We start from the raw sequence: 24,499 nt of genomic DNA, 5'->3' as shown, positions 1-24,499 counted from the left end.
ATTATACTTAAGTCCATCCTCATGTTCATGACTTAGGAATATCTAAGTACAGAGTTTAAATCCTTCCCATCAATAAGTAATCTTTGTAATTTGTCATTCCATTGGGCCATGATGATGCTACAGTATTCTCAGTGCTGATTCTTTTTTTTTTTTGTTTTATTACAGATCTCTTCAGTTTGTTTTGCCCGGTGAGTGACGTTGAACATTAGCTTTAAGCAAACTCCGGTACAAAACCTAAACCAGTGTTTGCTTAAGATTGTTCCAGGACTCTTAAATGTGAAAGAACTAAGCAGGTCATGCGAGGTGACTTTAATCTGCCGGTGTGCGTAACGCGTGCTCTCGTTCCTCCAGGCTGCGAGTCGTCTGAGTCAGGACGGGACGGGCCAGTGGGGGAACATGAACTGACGAAGACGCTCGCACGAGGAAGTGAAAACGTCACGACAGTCCAGCTGACTGGACTCAACCTGTCAATGTGTTTATCAAAGTTTGGTCAGCTACACAGCAATGTTGATATACAGTACGCACAGAGCCACAAATATAACGTCTTTATTGTTTATTAGCTGCACTTCTGGATTCTCCAACCAAACAGCTTGGAAATACCTCACCGCTGTTTTCCCCACTCATCAGCACCCCCTCCGTCTCCGAGCTCTCACCCCACCCTCGCATCCTCATCGCCTTACCTCATCCCCCTTCTGCGCTGCTCTTTCTTTCAATTCATTCCTTCCTTTGTACTACGAGATGCGGAGAGGAAGAGAGGGAGGGAGGGGGGCGAAGGGAAGGAGAGGGACCTTTTGTTGGCTTTCAGGTGGTTTCACATGAAAAGCCAGAGTACACACCTAGGCTGGCCGCCACAGGCGACCCACGCCGTCTCACTTGCTTCCGCTGAGTATACCTGGGCTGGCCTTCTAATGCCCCTGCACCAGTCCGGGCATGCTCAAGGCTCTGAGGAAGACGCAGTGAGCGCATGCATCTGCAAAAGAAACAGAAGGCGCACGTACAGGTGTGCAGAAATGCAGTCTGGGCTGAAGAGGCAGGTGTTGAGGGTTGGACATGCAGAAGCTGTGTGTGGAGGTTGGTGTGGAGTGTGTGTATGCTGGGGGGGTTGATTGCACTGCTACTTTCTCTGTTCTCTCCTTGAATGGACTCCTCTTGCTGCAAGGAGCTCAGGTAGCTGTGTGTGTGTTGTGTGTGTGTGTGTGTGTGTGTGTGTGTGTGTGTGGTGTGTGTGTGTGTGTTTTATTCCCAGGTAGACCACGGTGAGTGCTCTCAAGTTAGTGTCAGGTGTCAGGTAGCTACTTGTCTTTGTGTCTTCAAGGCTGCTGTGGCTTGGATAGTGTTTACAGCCCACAGAGCACAGCGGAGGGGGGAGGACGGAGGCGAGGGAGGTGGAGGGGGGGGGGCATAGCTTTGATGTGATGCAGACTGTTTGATAGCATGCGTATGAGTGAGGGAGTGTGAGAAAGAGAAGCGGGAGATATACGTAGTGGGAGAATATGAACGCATGAATGCTGTGGCAGCAGTGGCACAAAGAGATCAAATGTCTGCACATATAACCACTCTGTGTGCGTGTGTGTGTGTGTGTGTGTGTGTGTGTGTGTGAGACATTCATTCAGTAAAAATGATTATTCTCGTTGGAGGCCTGTGAAAACTTTGGGGCGAGGGTTTATTGTTAGGTAAGTCATGGTTACAGCTAGTTTAGAGCCGGTCTGTGGGAAGCTAATATAAGCAACGTACCGGCTCCAGAAGGCATGGGAACATACCGTCTGTGTGTGTGTGGGTGTGTGTGTGTGTGTGTGTGTGTGTGTGTGTGTGTGTGTGTGTGTGCACGCGTGTGTGTGTGTGTGTTCGGGTAATTCATTGCAGGGCTTTGCCAAGCATTTCTGTGGCCCTGAGCAGAATGTAATAATTATTATTTCTTGACCAAGAGAGCTCATTAATCACTGAATTCAGTCATTCAGAAGTCGGTGGCGACGCGGGACATTTGAGGCACGTCAGCTGGTGGATTTATGGCAGACCGTGCGCTACATGCGCAGCGTGAATTCAGGACTGTGATGTGTTATCGAGATGTTAGGTGTGTTCTCCTAAACAGTCATTTGTAGGACAAATGATCTCAACCTTATGTTACTAACATCTAAATGTAGATTCAATTCCACTGAGGAAAAGTTTTAGTCTCTTCCTCTCATGTTCACTCACAATCTAAAGAGCTACAACGCTTAAACAAATTAGTGTGTGCGCGTGCACTGTCCTGAATAGATTTTGTTTTTCAGATCACGGGATTGCTCTGCAGCTTCATGTTGTTGAAACCTATAAACAAAAACACACTTATTTTCAGGTGAAAATTATAACTGACATCATGGCTTTAAATGTCAACATTCTCCACCGATTCCCTAAAAACACGCAAATTAAACTGAGTTTACCATAAAAACTGGAAACAAAGTGAGCGTTCTCATCTGTGGCCTTAGATTATCTTTCCATAAAAGGTTTTCTCCTCTTTGAGGCAGTATTTTATGGGCCACACCCACTCGAAGTGAAGCTGGGCTGTATGCGGCCCCTGACCTAAAATGTGTTTGACACCCCTGCTATAGTCATTTCCCCTCTGCTGGAAAAAGCCCTGTGTCATATCAGATTTGCTGCTGACGTGGGAACTGGACTTCTAACCTTGCATAAACCAATCAGGACTCGATAGATAAATTAAATTAAAGGTAAATTGTGGTTTAGTGATCAGAGCGCCGAGCCGAAGGCCAAGGCATTCATAACTGTACAGTGTGGTATAAACACTGAGACATATATCAGGATAAACGTGCCTGCTAAATGAAGCGACAGGTAAGTGTTTGAACAGGTGCATTTTGCAAAGATCCAAGTTTGCATTTCAATATAGCCCATCGCAGTACAGTGCAGTAAAGAGCAGCGCGCCCGGCTGCCTGCATATTTGAGGCTGAAAGGAAGAATAAAACGAGGAAAGAGAAAGACAGACAGGCGGGAGACCAGACGTGCCGGTTTTTAACACCGTGTGTGTTTTAGAGCTCCCCCAGGGCCAGACAATTAAAGAGCATTTAAAAAGATGACAGAGCTCAGCAGGCAAGACGACGAGAGAGGAGGGAGTCCGGGCGGCGGAGAAGAAATGTGCAGGTGTATGAGGAGCATGTGCGTGATTCTGCGTGTGTGTGTGTGTGTGTGTGTGTGTGCGAATGAATGTGCGTGCTGGATGTGGGCGTACTGCAGGATCACGCAAGGTGTGCCCGGCCGTGAATGGCCTCTCTATCTGCCTGTGTGCGTTTGAGGCATTTAGAGAGACAAAAAAAACCTCGTGAAAAGTTACTTGGGAGCAATTCATGCAGCGTTTTTATAAGGACAATAAACAGAGGGAGCAACAACAGAGAGTCCACGACAAAAAGAAGAAAAGAGACGAGGGAGAGATCATGAAGGGAGGGAACGAGGGAGAGAGAGAGAGAGAGAGTGAGAGAGAGAGAGAGAGAGAGAGAGAGATTGTGGAGAACGGCTCTGAAAGAGGTTTTGTGGGGCCGTAACAAAGGCCCCTCAGAAAACACAGTGGCATAGGAATGTTAATTAATTAATGAGAAACTATTCAGCCTACAGAGGACGGTGGAGAAAGAAAGACAGAGAAGGAGACAGACGAAGAGAAAGACAGACAGGCCTGAAGAGCAGACGAACCCCAAAGCAACAGAACAAACTGTAGATTTTTATTTTCACTGACAAGAGATGAAATACGTCAGAGAGAGCTTTTAAAGGCTTTACAGGGAGTACGAGTGCCATAAATGTACAGGTTTCATCCTCGTGTTTGACTTTGCTTGTGTGCATTTAACGTACCGCTGCTGTCAAATGAAAGCCTCACCTCCCAAGACTTATTTTTCACATTGAGCGGCGCGCATTGCGAGTAAATCCATTAATGTTTAAAACGAAATTATGAGCACATGTGGCCGATTTCATCAGCTCAAGGAGAACCGTGTGATCTCGCCAATAAAACACAAAAATAACCCAAAACTAAAGTGAAAACTGATGCAATCATTGGAACAGTGTTTTATTGTTACACTTGCAGGTATTGGATTAATTAATTACATCCCTTCTCCTCTGTTCTGTACTGGTGAGCATTAGCTGCAGGAAGATGTGCCCGAAGCTCAACAAAAGCTTTGAATGGTATGCCAGTTTTTCCTCTGATTTGTTGCAATTATAGAATGCATCATTAGGCTGTTATGCAACGTCCTGTACTTACAGGTGCACAGCATGTAAAGCTTAGTTGTGTAACGTATGAAGTGGAGTCTTCTGTATTCCCCAGCTCGCCTCGGTCTGCGCGGTGCTCACTGCTTCTCAGTGGAAAAGCTTGTTCGATTTTTTTTTTTTTTTTTTTTTTTATTGCGCCGTATACACTAAGAATTATGCGTTGCAATAAAAGAAAGTGAGGTCAGACGAGATTATTGTCAAGATTCTGTGGAAAACTTGTGAGTGAGCACAGAAAGACTGTAAGTTATAGGACAGGCCTGAGCCCCGAGCAGCTGACACTTCTTCACAAATCCACACTCTTCTCTCTATAGACTGGAGTGTGTGCATGTGAAATGGATATGTGAGTTCCTCTGCACCGGTCACTCATAATCTGTTATTTATCTGTGGGCATCCATGTGCATGTGTGCATGCATGCGTGTGCTTCTGCGCGTGTGCGATCGCGACATTCCAGCGGGGGAAACCGGAGAAGGTGTGACTTACGAGACCTGGATTCTGCTCTTTCTGGGGACTGATGGGTGCTGAAGTTTCAGAATTCCCAATTTCCTCCAAAGAGTCACTCCTGTCAGACACTCTGACCCTCTGCGTCTCTCTCTCACACACACACACACACACCACACACACTGCTGCCGTCATTCTTATCCTCCAGAGCTTGCATTTTCCTTCCCTTTCTCTCTCAGCTGGGTAAACACTCTCTCATTTTCCCCTCAGCTCCATTCATAAGGCCCCACAAGGAGAATCCCGTCTCAGAGACCAGTGTACTGTATTTGCCAACCACCCTATCCTTCCCCCTTTCCCTTCTTCAAAATAAACATTCAACCTTTCTCTTCATTCGGCTCAAGCTTCCAAGCTCAGTAAAGGAGAGGAAAAAGAAGAGAGAGAGCGAGAGAGAGAGAGAGAGAGAGAGAGAGAGAGAGAGAAAGAGAGGGAAGAGTTTGAGAATCGTGGGCCCCTCCCACTTTCCGGAGATGCTCCAGCCCATCCCTAAATTGTGGGCCAATGAGGGCGGCTCATTCACAACTCATGCGCTCCTTCTACAATAGGTAAGGAGAGAGAGACAGAGAGAGCAAGAGATATATGCAAGGAGAAAGAGAGAGTGTGTGTGTGAGTGAGAGAGTGAGAGAGAGAGAGAGAGAGAGAGAGAGAGAGAGAGAGAGAGAGAGAGAGAGGGGCAGAAAAAGTCAATGTGTTTGGGGGATAAAGACAGTGTGACGGAAAGGCCAGAGAGAGGAGAGGGAGGAAGAGCTGAACCCCTGAGAATGAAGCAGTGACTGAGAGGTGGGCACACAGCAGGGAGATGAGGACTTTGTGACAGGACGGACTGAGACAGACCCGCGGAGGAGAGAGGACAGAGACGGAGCTCTGAGGACAGACAGAAGCATTCAGAAGAGAGAAAACTCCCAATCTGTCGCGGGGCAGGAAGCCGTACAGGTGTAGATGCAGGCAGGTGGACAGTCAGACATGCTGCTTGCGCTTGTGTTTCTCTGCGTGGCTGGAGGGATTTGGGGGTCCACCCCCAGCGTGACGGGGTATGAATGGAGCCAGGACAGACCGGGGCCGGGGGCGCCGCCGTGCCCGTCCCCCTGCCAGTGCGAAGAGGATGGGATGTTTATCATGGTGGACTGCTCGGAGATGGGACTATCATCTGTGCCGGCCAGCCTCAGCCCTCTCACCACATACCTGTGAGTAACACCGCACCGCTACAAGACTCTCTGAGGGCATCACCAGGTCTGCGTCTGACTGAAACGCTTTAAACTTTCCACCTGCAGGCCTCCTGCTGTGCCTTTGGCTCCACTAATCGTTTTCCTCTCCGTACTCATTGTTTCTCACTTCAAGCATTAACCCTGATCCTCAAGTTTTCCACGCTCCCTCCCATGATGCATCACGGTTGAACGGCAACTCGTGTTTGAAGGAATGAATTAAAGTTGCTCAACCGGAGCCGGCTTCATTGATTTGTAAAAATAGAGCGGCAAGCAACAGTTGGTTGCATGTTTGACCAGGAAGCACTGGCGGACCCACATGTAGATAAAAATGGACAGGACCATGTGTGCGTGAGAGAGAGAGAGAGAGAGAGAGAGAGAGAGAGAGAGAGAGAGAGAGAGAGAGAGAGAGAGAGAGAGAGAGAGAGAGAGAGAGAGAGAGAGGTGGCCACTACGATAAAATAACTGGACCACTTTCAGTGTCAGGTTTCTGAGCACCAACTGGAGATCTGCCATGAGTGTGTGTGTGTGTGTGTGTGTGTGTGTGGTGTGTGTGTGTATGTGTGGTGTGTGTGTGCACACATGTGTAGGTAGTCCAGCAAACACTTGACACAAGCATTTGTGAGTGTGAATGAGAAAGTGTTTGAACACAGATGTCTAAATGTGTGGAAAGGTTTAAAAATTCATTTTCGCTTCTTTCAAACTAATCTAAAACAAACACAAAGTAGTTAACTTAAAAAAAATAATTCTTTGAATCATCAGTTATTTGGAACTGATTCAAATGATGTGTGTGTAGAACTCCAATAGCTCAGAAGAGGATGAAATGAAATGATTTTTGAAGATGTGTTTGAAATGCTGGTTGCGCCACATTAAAAGCGCCGTTAATCTGCTGCTATTATGAGAGCAACGGGGGAGGCTTCAGACTTATATTTCGTAAAAAGACTTGACCTGAACTGTTTCTTACACCACCCTGCCGTGGCTCGGAGCCAGACCTTTCAAATTGCTTCAGTGCGTAAGCCCTCAGAGGACAGATTACAGGCACTTTGTGATAACTGATATTGAAGTGATAGAAGTCAAGTCCAGGAAACAGGGTGTGATAGAGCCGTTTTCACAGGGGGCTGTACAAGTATTACAAGAGCGGAGGGGCAGAATTCAGAGGGAGGGAGGAAAGATCAACAGTTTATGTAGCAAATGACTTTAAAAGAGACACATAAAAGAACTGTACTTGAATGATGCCTGACTGTGGGACTGTCCTGGGAGTCCGCGATGGCCGGATTTCACTTCATTTAAAGTTAAAACACATGTAGAGTTTATGGTGTTGAAATATGGTCTCCAGCTCTATCCAGGAATCACTCTACCTATGAGAACATCGGGCTTTTTGGCCGACCGTGGGGCATGTGACACGACTGAATCAGCGCACGTACGCACCCAGAGGACGGCTCAGTCCGAGTGTTGAGCCTCTCGCTTCTCCTTTAAAATAAAAAACAGCGATGACCTGAGACTCCCTCCGTGGAAATCTAGCCTGCTCCGCTCCAGCCACACACAGACACACGGATGTACACACATACACACACACACACACACACACAAACACACATCATGCCTTACAAATACAAGCTTAATTGTTCATTTCCCCTAATTACCTAACGGTGGAACTGGACCAATTAGTGAGTTTGAGGGCTGATTTAGAATAAGATAAATAAACTCGGCGACCAACCGCACACGCCCACACACAAAGTCGTACACACACACACACACACACATATCATGGAGAGGAGGGGAAAAACAGAGGGGGGGGGGGGACTGTGGGGCAGCAAGAGAGATGCCACAGCAAATTAAAATACCAAGTCAAAAAATCCCAGATTTCTGTTTTGCTTCTTCCATAAAAACCATCAAGCACAAACAAAACGACCCCCACCTCCCACCCCCCAGAGAACAGCCCCCGTGAGCGCACATGCACGCATAACTCAGATCACAACTGCAGCCAGCACAGCAGGCCTCAGTTTCTCATTTCATCCTTGAGTATAAAAGGTTACAACAGCGGCGAGTCGGTCCAATCCCCACCAGGATCCGCCGAACTGTCCAGCACGCCCGGCTGTGCTCTGTCGGCCGGATTAGCCCCCGAGCACACTCTGTAGGCTGCCGAGGTCACAGGGATTTGCTTGGGAACGGTCCACATTACAAACCACATCCACACAACGCTGTGAAACTACATGACATCATTCACCCTTGTCATCGGAGAGCTCTTCAAAGCGGAGCCGAAACGCACATGCTATAGCAACCGAGAGGGCAATCCAGGCGATGCATTTACACTCGGGTGTTTATTTGCACGCGTACTTCTATTTGCACCCTCATACTCCACCAACTGTACATAAGATGTAAACACACTTAAAGTGCAATGAAACCCCTCCGCCTTCAAAGAAAAAAAAAAAAAAAACAACAACCACAGGTTGACTCTACAAAGTGCAAGTACTGAGAGGCGAAGGTGCTCCGAGCAACTCCGAGCAGATCGGTTAGAGATTTATGACAATAATCGTTTCCGTGGGCAATGCATGAAATGAGCTGTCATGTGAGACGCTTTGAAAGACCTTCCCTTTGATATCAGATTAGGAAGGAAAGACAGTGCCCAAGGGTGTGTGTGTTGTGTGTGTGTATGTGTGTGTGTGTGTGCTGAAGAACACCATGTACAGTACACTTTTTTGGGGTTCTCTGGTGTTTAATGTGTAGCTGCAAGCAAAAAAGCTTGTCATGAGAGATGGCTTCCCCATGACACAATAAATAGCTTGTTTGTCAGAAAATGTGAGCTGAAGACAAACAAATCCTGGACCTACGGCTTTTTAAAACAAATATTGAATCGTACAGAAAAATGTAAATATGTGCAACATCGGGCCGATGCCACAACCTGTAACGTGGCCTGTCAGTTTCTGAAGCCCAGAGGTGCTGATGTTTACCCATCTCACGCTTGACTGATGTGTGTAGGAGTGTATGCTGGTCTGTGACTGGATCTGAGCTGCATTTTAGGTGATGCTTTGCGGTAGCGGTGAGTGCGGTGAACTTCTAACAGCATTTTGGCCGAAGCCAGGAAACCACAGCTAGCACGTTACCAGACAGGAAGACCAAGGAGTGTGTGAGCAGGCGTGCGTGTGTGTGTGAAGACCACCCAGACTGCAAAGCAGTTTTTTTTTTTTTTAAGTCTGTTGGTGAAGCAAGCATGTGAGAATAACAGCAAAATACATTTAAAGAAAAAAAAAAGGGGAAAAAATATCTGATATGATAAAGGATAAAGATTAGGAATTGGTGACGACGACATTTGTATAGGATGATGATTTGGATGGCTCGTTTGATACTGACACACACACACACACACACACACACACACACACACAGGGGATGACTTCCTGCCTCTGTGTGGTGACCGTGCCAGTACGAGTCGTGTGCGTGTCATTTAGCCATTATGTTGATGGAAGGATTCTTATCATGAGTGACCGGGGGTCACTCTGTAAACATCATGTCTGGGCGAGCGAGAGGCAGGCAAAGAGAGAGAGAGACACAGAGAGAGAGAGAGAGAGAGAGAGAGAGAGAGAGAGAGAGAGAGAGAGAGAGAGAGAGAGAGAGACAAGACCAAGGTGATAGGAGGAGGGGTTTTTTTTTTTTTTTTTGGAGGGGGGGGTGATGATGAACAAAAATAACAGAAGTGAAGAAAACAAGTGAAGGGTGCGTGTGCACGTGCACGTGCGTGTGTGCAGACAGTGGAGGGTCCTCCATGCAGCAGCTATCAGCCTCAGCATCAGTGTCCTGGCTCCAGACGTCTACGGTAGCCCCCGCCTCAGCTTCGCTTCCCTCCTCCTGTCCTCGCTTTGCTCTCTCCGGTGAACACCCCCCCCCCCCCCCCCCCCCCCCCCCACACACACACACACACACACACCACCCTGCCCCCCCACCCCCCTCCCCCCATGCGCCCATTCAGGAGTAGGAATCATTCCATTAAATGCTTGAGCGTGTGTCTTCAGAGCAGGTGTTGAAGGTTATCGCGCAGCACTAAGTGCAAATGTCTGATCAGCGATGTGTAAGCGTCTCTCGCCAAATCAAGATGATCGCACACAGCTCAGGGCGGCGGGACGGGAACGCGAAGGGTGTGTTCCTCAATCAAATGGTGCGAATGTTTTCAAGGTGTGTGTGTGTGTTTACGCCGGTTCGGGGAGGAGGTGCTCTGGCCGCGAGCCCAACAACTGTCAGCTATGATCAGAGAGTTACGCACCTCTGATTATGAAGAGGAGGAAATCAGTGGCGTATATCACCACGCTTAATCTGCCGTGCTGAAAAAGTTGGACGAAGACGCAGAAACGTCTCTCCTCTCCGTTCCCTGCTTCATTCGCTCCTTTGTTCCTGCCTTCCGTCTCACAAACTTGAAGCGTCTGCTTCAAAGTGTCAATTCCTCAGCTCTGTCCTAGATTCCCTGGAGGCCCCGCGGTGAACACCGGCAGAAAAAGCCACTTCCGCCCGCTACAAAGGTGATATTTATGCCAGCAGGGTGTTGGAAAGAAGGGATCGGCAGTTAGCAGTGGATAGTGCACCGGTTTGTGGTTTCCTGAGAGCAACCTGGGAGGCTTTTAAACGTCTCTCAGGGACAGACGGCAGGTAGGCAGGTACAGGACAACAATGGAAACAATGACAATTCCCTCAGGAGCACGGGCAGAGAAGACACAGAGGCCATAGTGTGCTCCGCCGCTCCATATCCTGTCCTTTAGAAAAAAAGGAGAAAGCAATCACGACATGAGATCTTGAAGGGACCTGGGGTGGAGGAGGCGGAGATCAGGGATGTGAGGTGGAGAATGTGTCGGGAGACCACATGCACTAAAAATCGACCGGGGTTAGTATTTGCTGGAGTCGGGCCGATGCCCACCGGCCGAATGTATGAATGTGTGTGTTTCGTGTGATGGCAGCGTGACGCGAGTATGACATGGGGGCTAGGAATGTGCTCCCTGTGATGTGTGGTTGCGGGGTGAAGGGCTGCTTCTGACTGAGAGAATTCAGAATGCCTGCATGGCCCAGATTCCTATTCAGCCCCTTTCCAACCCTGGGAATCCATGGGAATGTTTGTTTGTGTGTGTGTGTGTGTGTGTGTGTGTGTGTGTGTGTGTGTGTGTGTGTGTGTGTGTGTGTGTGTGTGTGTGTGTGTGTGTGTGTGTGTGTGTATGTGCATGAATCTGTGCAAGTGCACTAGCCCTCTCTTTTTCACTACAGAGAAGGCATTGTCCTGTCCTGGGACAGCCAACAGCGAATGTCCCAAACTGTCCCAGGGTATTTACATGCATACGCCAATCCTTATGTCTGTAAAGACACACGTGAATTCCTGACCTGGGGCTTCGCAAACTGAATTTTTATTATTTTTTAGCTGAGCATAATGTTTTAAATTAAATTCTCGGATGAAGCGGTCCGGCTTCTTTCTGCAGGGAGATGCCGTTCGCAGCAGTTCACAGTAAATACTTTCATTCTAAATGAGGCGGCCACAAACTGCATCTGTAAAACTCTTTTTGCCCACTGTTTTCAAAAGTCAGTGATGCAATTTTGTGATTAAAACAGCTCACTAAATATTTTTAGGAACAGAGATGAAAACAAAAAAAAAATCTGGTACTCACAGATTTAATTGACTCAAAACAGCCATTAATTTTGTTTTGTTCTTTAATAGAAAAGAAAAGAAAAAAAAAAAAGAGAGGCCACAATAAGACATAAAGGAGAATGTTTACATGAGTGCTGACAGCAGTGTATGTGTAAGACACAGCTCTCTAAGTTCCCCCTATACCTCAGAATGAGTCTGTCTGTCTCCATCGGCCTATCTGTGTGATCGCTGGCCAGGCTCGCTGAGTAAAGTGCCTCATGTGGGGCTGGCAGTGTGCAGGTGATGACTAGCAGCAGCTAATGATACTTAATGCCCTTCCCGGCCGTGCACGCGCGCACGTGCACATGAACGAACCCGCAAGACCCTCTGGTACGCGTTACACTTGTGAAACACATTGCACAAACACATCTGTATATCTCTGCACACACACACACGCACACACACACTGGCTTTTCTGTGCGCACATGCAGAGAAATATCCTATCTTTCATTATTTACCCCAAAGCAGCCCATTTGTGTGCACAACTGGAGTCGTAATCCTTGTTTGTCTCTTAACTTAACCAAATTGTAAACTTTGCCTGAACCACATCTTAAACCTTGAGAATATGTCAGATGTTGTGGGAGCCAGCAGTTTGATCCCAACAGGCCGGATTGGACTTGGACAAGTGCGGTGTGTTTCCAGAGCCACAAATAAAACAGGATCAGGCAGTCAGGTGACTGTTTTTTTTTTTTTTGTGTTAGGATTGACATGAGACAGTCAAACTGAGCAGGGCAGGAAAAAAAAAACCCCACACACACACACACACACAAAACAAGACAAAAAAAAAGGGGGAGAAAAACTCTTTTGTTGAAGACGCACTGAAAAACTTGGCACGTCAGTCAAGCATGACATTACATTCAGGAATGGAACATAAAACTGAACAAAAGCGTGCACATAAACAGGTGCATATTATTGCCCTTGGAAAGGATGTTTAATGACTCTGTTACTTCTGTAAACAGAGTCAGATTTTTCCTCCCTAGTTAATGCTTCAAAGCACTTCATAGAGCGGCATGTTACCTCAGGTCAGCGGAGCTGATAACATGTTCTTAGAGGTTCAGCAGACTCTTCCATTCTTTTTTAAGTCAATAAATAAAATTAATACCTTTCACTTTCTGAGCCTTCTAAACAATTATTAAAATAAGTCTTGGATGGGGAAAGTGTCGGTGCTCCTAGTCTGATAGAATACCTGCAGCCATGACTCCAGTCTAATATGTCCTGTTTTTTATTCTGTTCGCATTTTTAGATTTGTGCAAGTGAAATACACCAAAAGAAAAGATCAAGTTTGAACTTGGAAAATGGAATCTATTTAACAAGCCTGTGGTGAAAAGTTCAGGTTTTTGTGTTGAAATTCAGGGGGTAAAAGTTTGAACTCGTCAGAGGAAAATACTATAACTCGTGCCGATTCTCTTAAACTTGACTCAACTCTACTTCCTAACTCTGAGGTACGCCAAAAGGAACAAAAACCTTCCTCCAATGCCACACGGATGTGCGCACGCACACACACACACACACACACACACACACACACACACACACACACACACACACACATATAGACAAAGCACAGCCAAATGGGAACACCTCCACAGGAGTGTCCAAGCAGTTGAGGAGCGGATGCAGAAAACAGAAGGTAAGGAGAAGGAGGAAGTCGTGCGATTGAGTGTGATGAAATCTGTTCTTGGACTCTTAATTCCGGAGGGTTCGTTCAACTGATCGGACTGCAGGAGCAGGAGTCAGCCAGCCGAGATGGCATAATCATTGCAGGGAATTTTGGCATTATTTTCCCTAAGAATGGATTTCACAGGTGAATTTTCCATCTGCTATAAAGGGACGCTGGAGGGAATTGTGCCGCTGTAGGGCCCGTGGAACTGCAGCCAGACTTACTCAGGTCTCTATTACATGTCTGAGAAGGAGCAAAAGAGGAAATCTGGACTTTTTACATGCGTGGCAAGAGGCCAAACTAAATCTCTTTAAACCAACAGCAGCCACATGTCTTCGCTGTACGGGGTAATATTTCAACAAGCGCTGATCTGAGTTCATTTCTAGATGTTATCAGTGGGCACTGTTAAATATATGGAGCAAATGAGCTGATCATAGATCTGAGAGCAGCAGAAATGGAGTGTGGGGGGGGGGGGGGGGGGGGGGGGGGGGGGGGGGGGTTCAGGAGAGGGGTGGTCGAGCCAGAAGCGGATTTGAGCAGTCTTCTAACTAGATCCTGTGTCCTCCTGTTTCTGCCATTCAACCAAATTAAGTCATAACAGAGCCTGACACTAATACTTTTTCACGTACTGTTACATCCACGGCTGAGAATCTGCCTCGAATCAGCATGCAGGAAAAAAAAAAAAAAAGATTTTGGTAAGAGATACCCTCGCAGGATGTGTGGAAAAGTGGTGAAATTTTATGAACCCTTTCCCCACATCCTTGTCTTTACCTGGCACGCTCTTCCAGTGGCGAGAATTCTACCTTGTGATTGTGAAAGTAAAAAAAAAAAAAAAAAAAAAAAAATCTTGCTTGCACACGCCAGGTAACAAAGGCGCATGAAGCTCACATGCCAGAACAACAGACTGGAGGCCTCCGGGCAGGACGTCCTCCTGAAGCTGTGGCCGACTCACAACAGCTGCCTGTCAGTCCTGTCCACATGTCGGAGGCGGCTCTCTGTTGTGTAGCGCCGACTGTTCCAACACTTCCTGTTCCATTACTGAAGTGCTTGACCTTTCACCCCCCTCCCCTCCATCTCATGACAGGGTGTGTGTGGGAGGGTGACGAGCGGACATGGAGTGTATACATGTGCACGTGAATGTGTGTGTATGCGCGCGCACGCACGGTATACCAGGGTATGAATAAGTCCCAGAGGGCACAGGCATGTTTCCCATGACATGGCCTCAGACTAAACAGTCGCTTTCTCCACCCAGACATCCGCCTGTCATTCTCCCCGAAACCGCAGCAGGCAGAGAGGAGCACAAAACGCCGAAGCATCTCCTTTTTCCGTCTCATTATCTCCACTCCGCTCTCCATCCCTCCCTCTCCGTTTCTCTGCACTTTTGTGGCGGGGTCCTCCCCATGGCCCTCCTCGTCCAGGTGAAAGACGTCTCCCTCGCCCTCTCCCTCGCTCTTTGTGCCCCGTGAATGAGGGAAGGAGAGAATAAGAGAGGGAAAGATAAAGAGAGAGTGCCTTCGGACACAAAGGGCGGCGTACCCCTCCCAGGAAGTCTGGTGGAGAGGGAGAAAAAAAAAACACATCTTTAGAGGAAGGAGGAGGGGAGGACAGCATTGTACCCTCCTTCCTGACTCTTTGTTTGTGTGTGTGTGTGTGTGTGTGTGTGTGTGTGTGTGTGTGTGTGTGTGTGTGTGACAGGCAGGGAAACTGAATGCCAAAGCAGTCAGTCTATTCAGATAGAAAAAGCAAACACACTTAGAACTCACTCTTGCATACAATTTACACACACACACACACACACACACACAGACACACACTCACACACACAAGCATTTAGACCCTCTTCAAGGCTACCAGCAGCATTGTGCGGAATAAAAGATCCTCTTTCATCGTGCCTTAACTGTTTCAAAGAGCTAAGCGGAGAGGATCAGACGGGCTGAATCCCACTGAAGACATTACTGTCATAGCTACAGTAGAGAGCAGCCAAGGTGTGGCTCAAGCACCCCTAATGCACAACTCCTGCCCTCCGGGCAACGCTCTGGCTGTTGATTCCCACTAAAGATCTATTACTCTAATGTTCCTCGCGGATAAGCCACCTTCAAAGGCGCGGGGCTTAGCGCCATTATGAGCTGTTTGTTTGGTAAAAGTCTCCACCTGAGCGAGGGAGAAAGGGATTGGCAAGGAGGCAAGAAGAAAGTGAGAGAGAGAGAGAACTGATTCTGTATGTGTGCGGAGGAGAGAGAGAGAATCAATAAAAAAACATCCTCCTCAATCCAACAATGTCGGCCTTTATGTTCACATGTTTTCCTTCATTTTTTTAATGTTCCGTACCTGCATGTAATTTTATGCTTGAACGGCGGGCCAAACGTTTTTCCACGCAAGTTTTGTTTTCCTTCGGGACGACGCGTTTCCTCTCAGTAAAGTACGTCGGCATCGTTTCCATTCTGCTGGGTCCTGTTTGACCGACATATCATGCCTGGCACACACACAAAAAAAAAACCAGGCACCTGACTAACTGATCTTATCTTTCTTAGTCTAAATGTATATTGGCTCTCCGGGGTGGTCCGTCATAGACCCCACATAAAAACAAACCTGTCTCAAGTGTGCCCGGGCGTGTGCAGCCTTCAACGTAAACAGGGGTGTTTTTCATGTGATGTGGCCAGTTGTTTTGCCGCGCTAAATCACCAGCTCTTGTCAGAAATGCTTCCAGTTTGAAATTGGCTACAATGGAGCTAGGGGCGCATTCACACTCACTCACACACAGGGGCTTTGATCAGCCAGCCGATAACATACTTCAGTAGTTCTGTTGACGGCGGAGAGGAAATATGATAAATCGCATTATTGTAGCTACAGGACTGTGTAACCCCACGCTCCGATTGAAATGTGAGGCAGAAATGGGGAGAGAAAGAGAGTGTGAGCAATAGAGTGGCATAAGAGCGAGGGGCTGAAAGGGCCGGGGCCGATGAATGGAAATGTACCTCGGCTTCTTCATGCTTCCGTTCCTCCCTTAAGACGAGCTCCTTGCCATGGTTACTCTATCAATCACAGCATAAAGCAGTCAAATATCCAGTACTTTACCTTTCTTCCTCTGCCAGACTCTCCTCTCTTACATTCACATGCACACAGGCGTACACTCACACACTCTGCAGAGGACGGGGCTGAACGATCTATCAGAGCTATCTGCAAATCATGGAACTATGGGGGGAAGAGGCATGGAAAAATGTTCGTTTTTTTTTCTCTCTCTCCCCTTAAATTGCGATACTGGCCGTAAATTTCACTCATGCTTCTGTGCTTAAACACACAACTACATGCACACACACGAAAATCTAATTCCTCTCCGGGGGAAACGGGGAGAGATCCCGGAGGGTTTCCACTGTCATCCTGCAGATTCACAAAAGAAAAAAAAAAAAAAAAGGGGGGGATGAAAGGAAACTTTTAAGAGGCACGTTTGCGAGCATGTTTGTCGGTGAAGGTCTCTGCGTCTTCCTCCTCTGTCCCGAACGCTGCTGACTGGCCGTCGGCTCGTCATTCAGCAGCCGAGGGAGATCTGAGGAGAGGCGATGGCCTGCGTCGGTTGAGAGATGTGTTGTCTTACGAGCGATATCAGGCGGCTGTCCTGACGCCGTGATGGCCCAGATAGGGAAGAGCGGTTCCCGACCGAACACTAAAGTGAAGAATAAAGAAAATGAACCACGCGGCGACCAACGCCGCGATCAGACTCTGCGCCCCAGCGACGTCCAGAATGCAGCGAAAGTGCGAGCGGAGCCTGCAGCCGCCACATGTGCAGCCGCACTGGAAAACAATAGGGGTGTGAAAATGAGCGGCAGACATCTAACCACACACACACACACACACACACACACACACACCGCAGCCACCTATAAATTCAAGGAATATTGCACTGCCACACAGACACAGATACTGACACACACGCTTGCTTCCATTCCGCGTCTGTCTCAAGCAGCACACACACACACACACACACACACACACACACACACATTGGAGTTGCCCCATAAAACAGGGACACGCAAACCCCAGTTCTAATTGTGAGACTCCCAAACACGCCGCCGAGCCTGCGAAACCTTTGAGCACTCTCTTTCTCATTTCTTTTGCGGCCGTTTATTTGCGCTGAAAATATCTGCGCGTCACAGCGCCAGCCGACACAATGCACATGTGGTAGTCATCAATCATAATTATCATGGTTTAAAAAAGCCACAGCTGTTATTTGATTTTAAAAACAAGCCATAACGCAGTGCCTTCCAACGATACGTCAAGTTGTCAGCGGAGGCCTTGGCCTGCACAGCAGAAACGTCTCTCTCTCTCTCTCTCGCTCGCTCGCTCTTTCGCTTCCCAATGAGCTCGTTGGAGAGCACAGCCGAGCTGAGCTGCATTCAACCTTTCCCCATGACTCACCAGTGTGTGTCTTTATTTTTAAACATTTTCTCTCTCCATTGCTGTGTGTTTATCCTGTCTGAGTGAAGCCGCTGTTATGGACTTCACACAACGTTTGTTTATGGCTTCTTTAATCAGGACCAGATAATGGAGAGCTGTCTCCATCCCCGGGCGCATCCCCAGAAGCTGGGTGTGTATGTCTGCGTGTGTGTGTTGCTTCGCTTTAATGATTCCACCACAGCGTTCCCATAAATATTTTTCTGGGTGGAATATTAGCACACAGACGAGTAGGATTAAGGTGTGTATTTGTGTCCTTTATGAGGCCTCTTGAGCGTCCAGTGTCAAGCGAGATGTCAGCCGGATCGCCGTGACGTTCGTCTCCATGGTAACTTCACTACCACTCCATGCTTTGCATGCGTTACTTGTATTCATTTCAAAATAATTCGATGGGTTCTGAATGGGCTGTGTGAAGAGAAAAGAGGGAGACTGCATGAAGAATAGATGTGTTTCTTTGAAATGTCTGTTTTTCTTTACAAGTACAAAGAGACATTGTTGAAATGATGCACATAGATAAAAAGGCGAGGTATGATCACAACAGATATGAAATAAAACACCACCAGATGTTTTGCTATCTTTGAAAGTCTAAGAATAAATATGGCGCCTACGTCTCTCAAAGCAATATCTCACTTTAAATGTTTGCCATAATTTCCACCTCATGGTATCTCACTGATGGAATTCTTGACTGTTCTCACATGAAAAATATTTCCAAAGTATGATTGCACATATTTCTGTTTCAGTCTTGAATGTTTTATTTCAGCGTTCTCACACCATCGACATGCAAAATCTTGTATAACATGAAACACAACTAATCAAGGCTACTTATCAGTAGCAAATACATGAGTAGATTATCTAACATTTGATCAGCAGCAGTCATGTTTAATGTTTTCTAAATGAAGCCAAAATACTTTATTAATGCATCCATCCATCTTCTGGACCATTTTAACCTGAACAGGATCACAAGATGCCAATCTCAGTACCAACCATACTTTATACAGCAAACAGGAAAATTATTAACAGTTGCTCCACTCAGAACAGGAGATGATATTAAAAGAAGAAGTAGTAAGTAAATAAGTAAGAATAAAATATTAAATAAGTAAATATTAACATACAGAACAGAGCAAAACTCACCGACACACCACGAATAAAGACATCGAATCTGATGAAAAACAGTGAATGAAAACAGAATGAACAGGCAGCATCTCCGAACTGTCGCCCACGTGATGCACATTTCTTTCCAAAAATGTTATTATAGTATTATCTTTACTTCTAAATGAGGCTCATATGCAGATCCTTTTGGACAATAAACTCTTTAATTATTACCTCCTGCTTCAAATGAAAGTCCCATTGAGAAAACAGTTTGATCTTGGATATATAATCCTCCTTTGTGGAAAAAACTAGACTGCTGTTGACCCTGATTGTAATCAGCAGCTGTAGCGTGACTGCCTGGACTCTTCAGCGCCCCCTAACATAAGGCAGAAGAACTGCCGGCCTCATCTCCAGCCTTTTTCACTGGCCTGTCAGATCACTGAGCAATAACTAAACACGTCATGCACATCAGCTGAACTCTGTAAAGTCAGTCAATATCCTAACTCTTTTTAAGCGTTTGATTGAAGACAAACAGAGTTAAATACACACTCTTAACCAGCGTGCATGCTGGCAAGTTCTTGAAATATTGCGCAATCATTGTGAGACAGAGGTAGCACATGTCACAGGTCTCTTCCCCATCGCTGAACAGGAAAAGCACAAATTTAGCCATTTTTCTAAAATAAAAAAAAATAAAAAAAATCCAAATTGTTTAAAATTAACGGTTGAAACCACTGGATAAATATAATTTAATTTATTTGTCTATATTTTCAAATCGACTCTAAAGTGCTCGTAGGTGTAAAAGTCAGTGCATGCGATAGCGCTGTGATGAACCGGTGTCTTGTCCACGGTGTAATCTGAGTTTTCCCATCGTCTGCAGGGATAAACTCCAAACGGAAAATGGATTGTCTTGGAGTATATGTTTACAGACTCTAGTCTTACTTGATTTTTGGACAGCAAATGACTTTGCCCGACATGTTGTAGATGTTAGACACCTAAACCCTGTGATAACAGTTACCTGCATATCCTGTGTTGATCTTGTAATGTTCTCTTGTCTCTCAAGCGGCATTATTCAATCTAAGAAAATCAGGAAATCCTATAAAATCCGTTGCCAGGCTCAAACGCTCTTCAGATCATGGCATGATCGCACAGTGCACTTCAAGAGAACATTAGACCCTAAAAGTCAGAGGTTTTAATAGAACAGATCCCATCCAGCTCTCTGTAGGGAGGGTGAAATCATTGCCACCTACTCTGCAAACTGTGATCGTAATTTTATGGATTTGCGGGTGTGATTTGAAAAAAAATGTTTTCCATGTGATCCCTTTCAAAGAGAATCAAGCGCCTGCTTGTTGAAATATGTTGGAAAAGTTATCCATTTCCAAAGGATATACTTTATTTTTTCATATGGTGGAATAATTCTTATGGCATGACCGTGGCATCAGTGTGGATGATGGCAATCCAAGAGAGGTAATTATTCGCACATTCGAAGGTTTTGAACTTTCTCAAGTGTTGCACTTATCATCTTGTCTCTTTTCAGAGCTAATTTGCTCACTTGCTCATTTCTGACTGCAGTAATTTCAATAAAAGGAAAAGGATAAGAAACCAACATACAATTACATCATTATGTTAAAACATTTAAATTGTACTTGGCTTTTCATCCATTGAAAACACGACTTTGATGTTGAATGAATATTCTATTACTTCATGAATACCTCTTTACTTATACCCGAGCTATTTACTCTGGCGTGCAGGGTCCCACTTCTGCTCTTTTATTGGCCTTGAGACACTTTTTGGCGCATTACCACCAACACTTAATATTCCCACTCTGCACCATAAATGTACATGATGCCACTTCCAGCAGAACGTGGCATGAAGGAAAACACTGGTAATTATCAGACTTCTACAAAACTAGTCTGAGTCAGTGATAACTGAGAAAATGAACTCATTAATTCTAAACATGAGCAGCGTTAAGTGACTGAAAGCATCCGCCCTGCATGTATCCTTGAGTTCCACCTTGAAGCCCTCTCTCTGCAGCCAGACCTCCCAGGAGGGGTGGGGGGCATTGCTAACAGGAAATTCCTGTGCAAGGACACTAACTCGACTTAATTAGACTTTTATCTGGGGGAAAAAAAAAATTAAAAATGAATAACGGTATAATTATCTGAGCTAGAAAATCTCATGTCAGATGGAAACAGTCGACGCTGTAAAATCATTAAAGAGTGAGAACACACGTCGTCTCTCCAAGTGACACTTTCAGTCATCTCAGCCTGTCGCCTGATGTCAGATGTTGTCCTTGACTGGGCACCAAACTCCTGGTATACTGAATTTGTCTGGTCTGCTAATTATAAGTTAAATACCCAGATTTTTGAATCCGAGAATTGCCATGCGGTGTTTTTTTCCACATCCCCTTGAAGCTGGATGCGGCTCATGCCTGAGGACAGATCCATCCAGCCTCCCTGTCAGCTTGGCTGACTTGACAAACAAACAGCCAGTGTGTCAAAACTCCCAACAGCAAAGGGCTTCTGAGAGCACAGTTTACACTCGCAAGCCCGGTGGTCTGGCTTTATGAGCAATGGTTAGTGTCATATACACATACACACACACACACACACACACACACACGCAAGCGCACAAGCACAAGCACATTTGAGCCTCACTCCTGCGTCTCGCTCTTGAAGGTTCATGCGAGACCCCAAGGGCTGTGAAAGCAAAGAAGGGTGACGCAACACGTCCTTGCTTTCATTGTGTTTATCAAAGAGATGACCTTACATGACTGGGCCACAAGGTTATACATGTTTTCTACCAGAGGCTGACACGTAGGGCGTCCCTGAGTGCTAAAGAACTTGTGTATGTGTGTCAAAACGAGTGTGTGTGTGTGTGTGTGCGCGCAGCATCCTGCACCTCTCCCTTTTGCCGCGACGCAGCTGCGTCAACACTCGGCCCTCAACACACCCTCTCGCGTCAGAGTGTGTCGGAGAGGCAGAGAAACAGTGCGTCTATGTTACAGAGATGAACAAAGAGGAAAGGAGGTGGTGGTCTCCAGAGAAACCTGAGGAGGACGGAGACGAAGAAGAAAAGAGCGAGAGAGCGAGAGAGAGATATGAGGGGAGACTTGAGGGGTCAGATCTGAAAGCAGAGTGAGACATCTGGAAAAGAGAAGGAGTCACTGGGATGAGGAGGAAATTACAGCTGCCCAACAATGATTCATTGGGGAAAATTCTCCCCGACGTCTCCCTCTCCTCCCTTTTGTCCTCCAACCTCTCTACCTAACCCTCTAACCTCTCGCTCTGTCCTACTCCCTACTCCTCATGATTGATTGTCACGTGAAAAAAAAAATGAAACAACTCTATTTCTGACATCTTCGAGAACCTTGTAAGGACAATATTAAGCTGCACAGTGATTGATACTCCAAATGCTGATCCAGTGTTTTCTCTTCCCAGGGATCTGAGCATGAACAACATCAGTGAGATCCAGCCCAGAGCCTTCCACCGACTGCACTTGTTATCGGAACTGTGAGTGCGAAAGATTGCTCAGCTCGTTTAACAAGCCGTTCACTGCCACGGCTCACACGAGACAAGAAACAGTAACTCCTCCACACATACGCACAGCCATTCATACGCCGGGTTGATGATTCTGGCCTGCCTCTGATCTCTCCAGCTAAGAATCCGCCTGTGGCATTATCCTAGTATGACTGAACAAAAGAGGGGGGACCAAAGGGAACCTGATATTCACTCTGAGAGTGAATATATGGTCCTTAAAGTATTTACAGAGCAGGTCCTATGCATCCAAACTGCTGCTTTCCTGCCCTCTCTGACTTTTGGTTCAGCTGGACCGCTCAGCAGGATCAGGACTCACGGAGAAACCCAGACTTCGCCAAGAAAAATACACAGCATAGAAGTTCAGGACAGTCACCAGAAAAACAAAAAAAAAACTGCACAGAGATCTTATACAATTCAATTCGGGGACTATTTAGCCTGATGACAAATGTTTTGATATTGCTGCCATAACACTAAACTTCAATGTACTTTTTTTGGCTAGTGACAAATATAATTTCATTTGACAAAATGAAACCAGTAAAACATGATATTATAATGTAAATTCGATTCCCCCCATTGCTCCCCCTGATTTCTGACATGGTGGCGCAGATACATTATGTCCAGTGCTTCACAGAGTAAAAAGTATTGGTTTCACTCTCACAGGGCCGCTGAAAGACAACACGGCGTAGCAAATTTGCTAAACTTTCTGAACACATTCTCCGTCAGCCTCGCCGATATCTGATCTGACCACTCAGCAGAATTCAGCTTAAGCTGGTTTTGACAAAAGCTACCCACAGATTTGCCCTCGGGGTGTGTGACTGTGTGTGTAAGTGTGTGGCGTGTTGTAATTCACAGGGGCTTATGTGTGTATGTCAGCCCTCACATGATTATTTTACTTCTGAATCCTGCAATGTTTGTGTCTGCGTCGGGTGTTTGAACAGACCGCTGTTTTCTTTGCTAATTCTTGCAGCTGCAGCCTGTGAGGCATGAGCTAATGATGATGAAAGTGCAAGGTTAGCCGGAGAGCCGCTCCGTTCCGTTTGAGTCACGGGGAAACTTCATCCGAACAGCACAGCAATGCCGAGCAATTACATTTGGTGACACATTGACATCCCAATACTGAATTCAAGACTTTTTTTTCCTGTTTTATTGAATCGCTGATCTAAATGTTTGCAGCCATAAAAACAGTGTGGGTCAGATAATGTTGTTGGCGCAATAATAATACGAACCACACTGAACATTGAGGCTGACGTCTCTCTGCATCGGGGACCTGGGGGTGGGGATCTTGGATGCAGCTCCACCTGCAGAGCCACAGACAGCCTGTTTTACAGTCAAGCTCTGACACTTTAAGAAGAAATGATGTTGCTTTGTAATTCCTTCAAGAAGGACGTCCCTGCCCTGAAGCTAATTTTCAGAGCCTGCTGACCATTTCTGGAGATGAGCAATGATGATGATGATGATGATGATGTCTCAAGGGAGTATAAGATGACTTAGATGGATGGAGCATAGCAGCGTCGGGTGAACAGCTTATAATTGCAACAACTTATGACACTTAGAAAAACAAACCGAGGCACTAAACACAAACACGGCTGGTTTGACAGAGACGGCTTTTGATGTGGGTCTCCAGCGCTGGTTGGTAGCCCAGGGAGAGGCAGAGAAGCAGGCATGTTGTGACTGGTAGAGTGATAAACTGTTTGATGTTGGGCGGCTCTACCTCACTGCTTTCCCCGACTTCACCGTCTCCCTCCCATCCAATTCATTTCTGCAGCCCCCGTCTCAGTTTCACTGCAGGCTATCGCAGGCTGTACTTACAGCCTTTACAACTTCTTCCACTTTTCCTCTTTTTGACTCTCTCCTCACGCTTGAAAAAAACCAAAACAAGTCCATGGATGGCAAGAAGCCCAACTTTTTTTTTTTTACACTACAGAGAGGACAGATGCGATCTGCATTATGTTGCTTCTTCTTTCTTCATTCAGCTATCACCTCTTGTGGCAAATAATAGAAACCTTTGAAGCCTTGAATCTGGCAAGGTGAAATCACCCTTTGTTTAGCTGTCACACTAAAATTGACAACAACACAAACACGTAATTGCCCTTTCATTAAACCTTTTTATGACCTCTTCTATTGATCTGACATCCTTCTTATTAAGTCTTCATTTAACACTTTGATCAGC

The 24,499-nt window shown here is 46.2% G+C and overlaps 2 protein-coding genes across 2 annotated transcripts in view; both read left to right on the top strand.

The window, feature by feature from the left end:
• Positions 1-24,499, top strand: part of LOC115408633 (rho-related GTP-binding protein RhoA-D) — a 644,285-nt gene that overhangs the window by 340,614 nt on the left and 279,172 nt on the right. The gene's annotated exons all lie outside the window — the stretch shown is intronic.
• Positions 5,345-24,499, top strand: part of lgr6 (leucine-rich repeat containing G protein-coupled receptor 6) — a 38,088-nt gene continuing 18,933 nt past the window's right edge. Inside the window, exons 1-2 of the mRNA XM_030119442.1 lie at positions 5,345-5,918; positions 22,231-22,302. Of these exons, the coding sequence (XP_029975302.1) occupies positions 5,674-5,918; positions 22,231-22,302 (317 nt within the window). The 5' untranslated portion in view covers positions 5,345-5,673. The remainder of the gene's footprint in view (positions 5,919-22,230; positions 22,303-24,499) is intronic.

Source organism: Salarias fasciatus, chromosome 20 (genome assembly GCF_902148845.1).
Source record: "Salarias fasciatus chromosome 20, fSalaFa1.1, whole genome shotgun sequence".
Lineage (NCBI taxonomy): Eukaryota > Metazoa > Chordata > Actinopteri > Blenniiformes > Blenniidae > Salarias > Salarias fasciatus.
The sequence above is the reverse complement of the archived record's forward strand: the minus strand, read 5'-3'. Positions and strand labels throughout refer to the sequence as shown.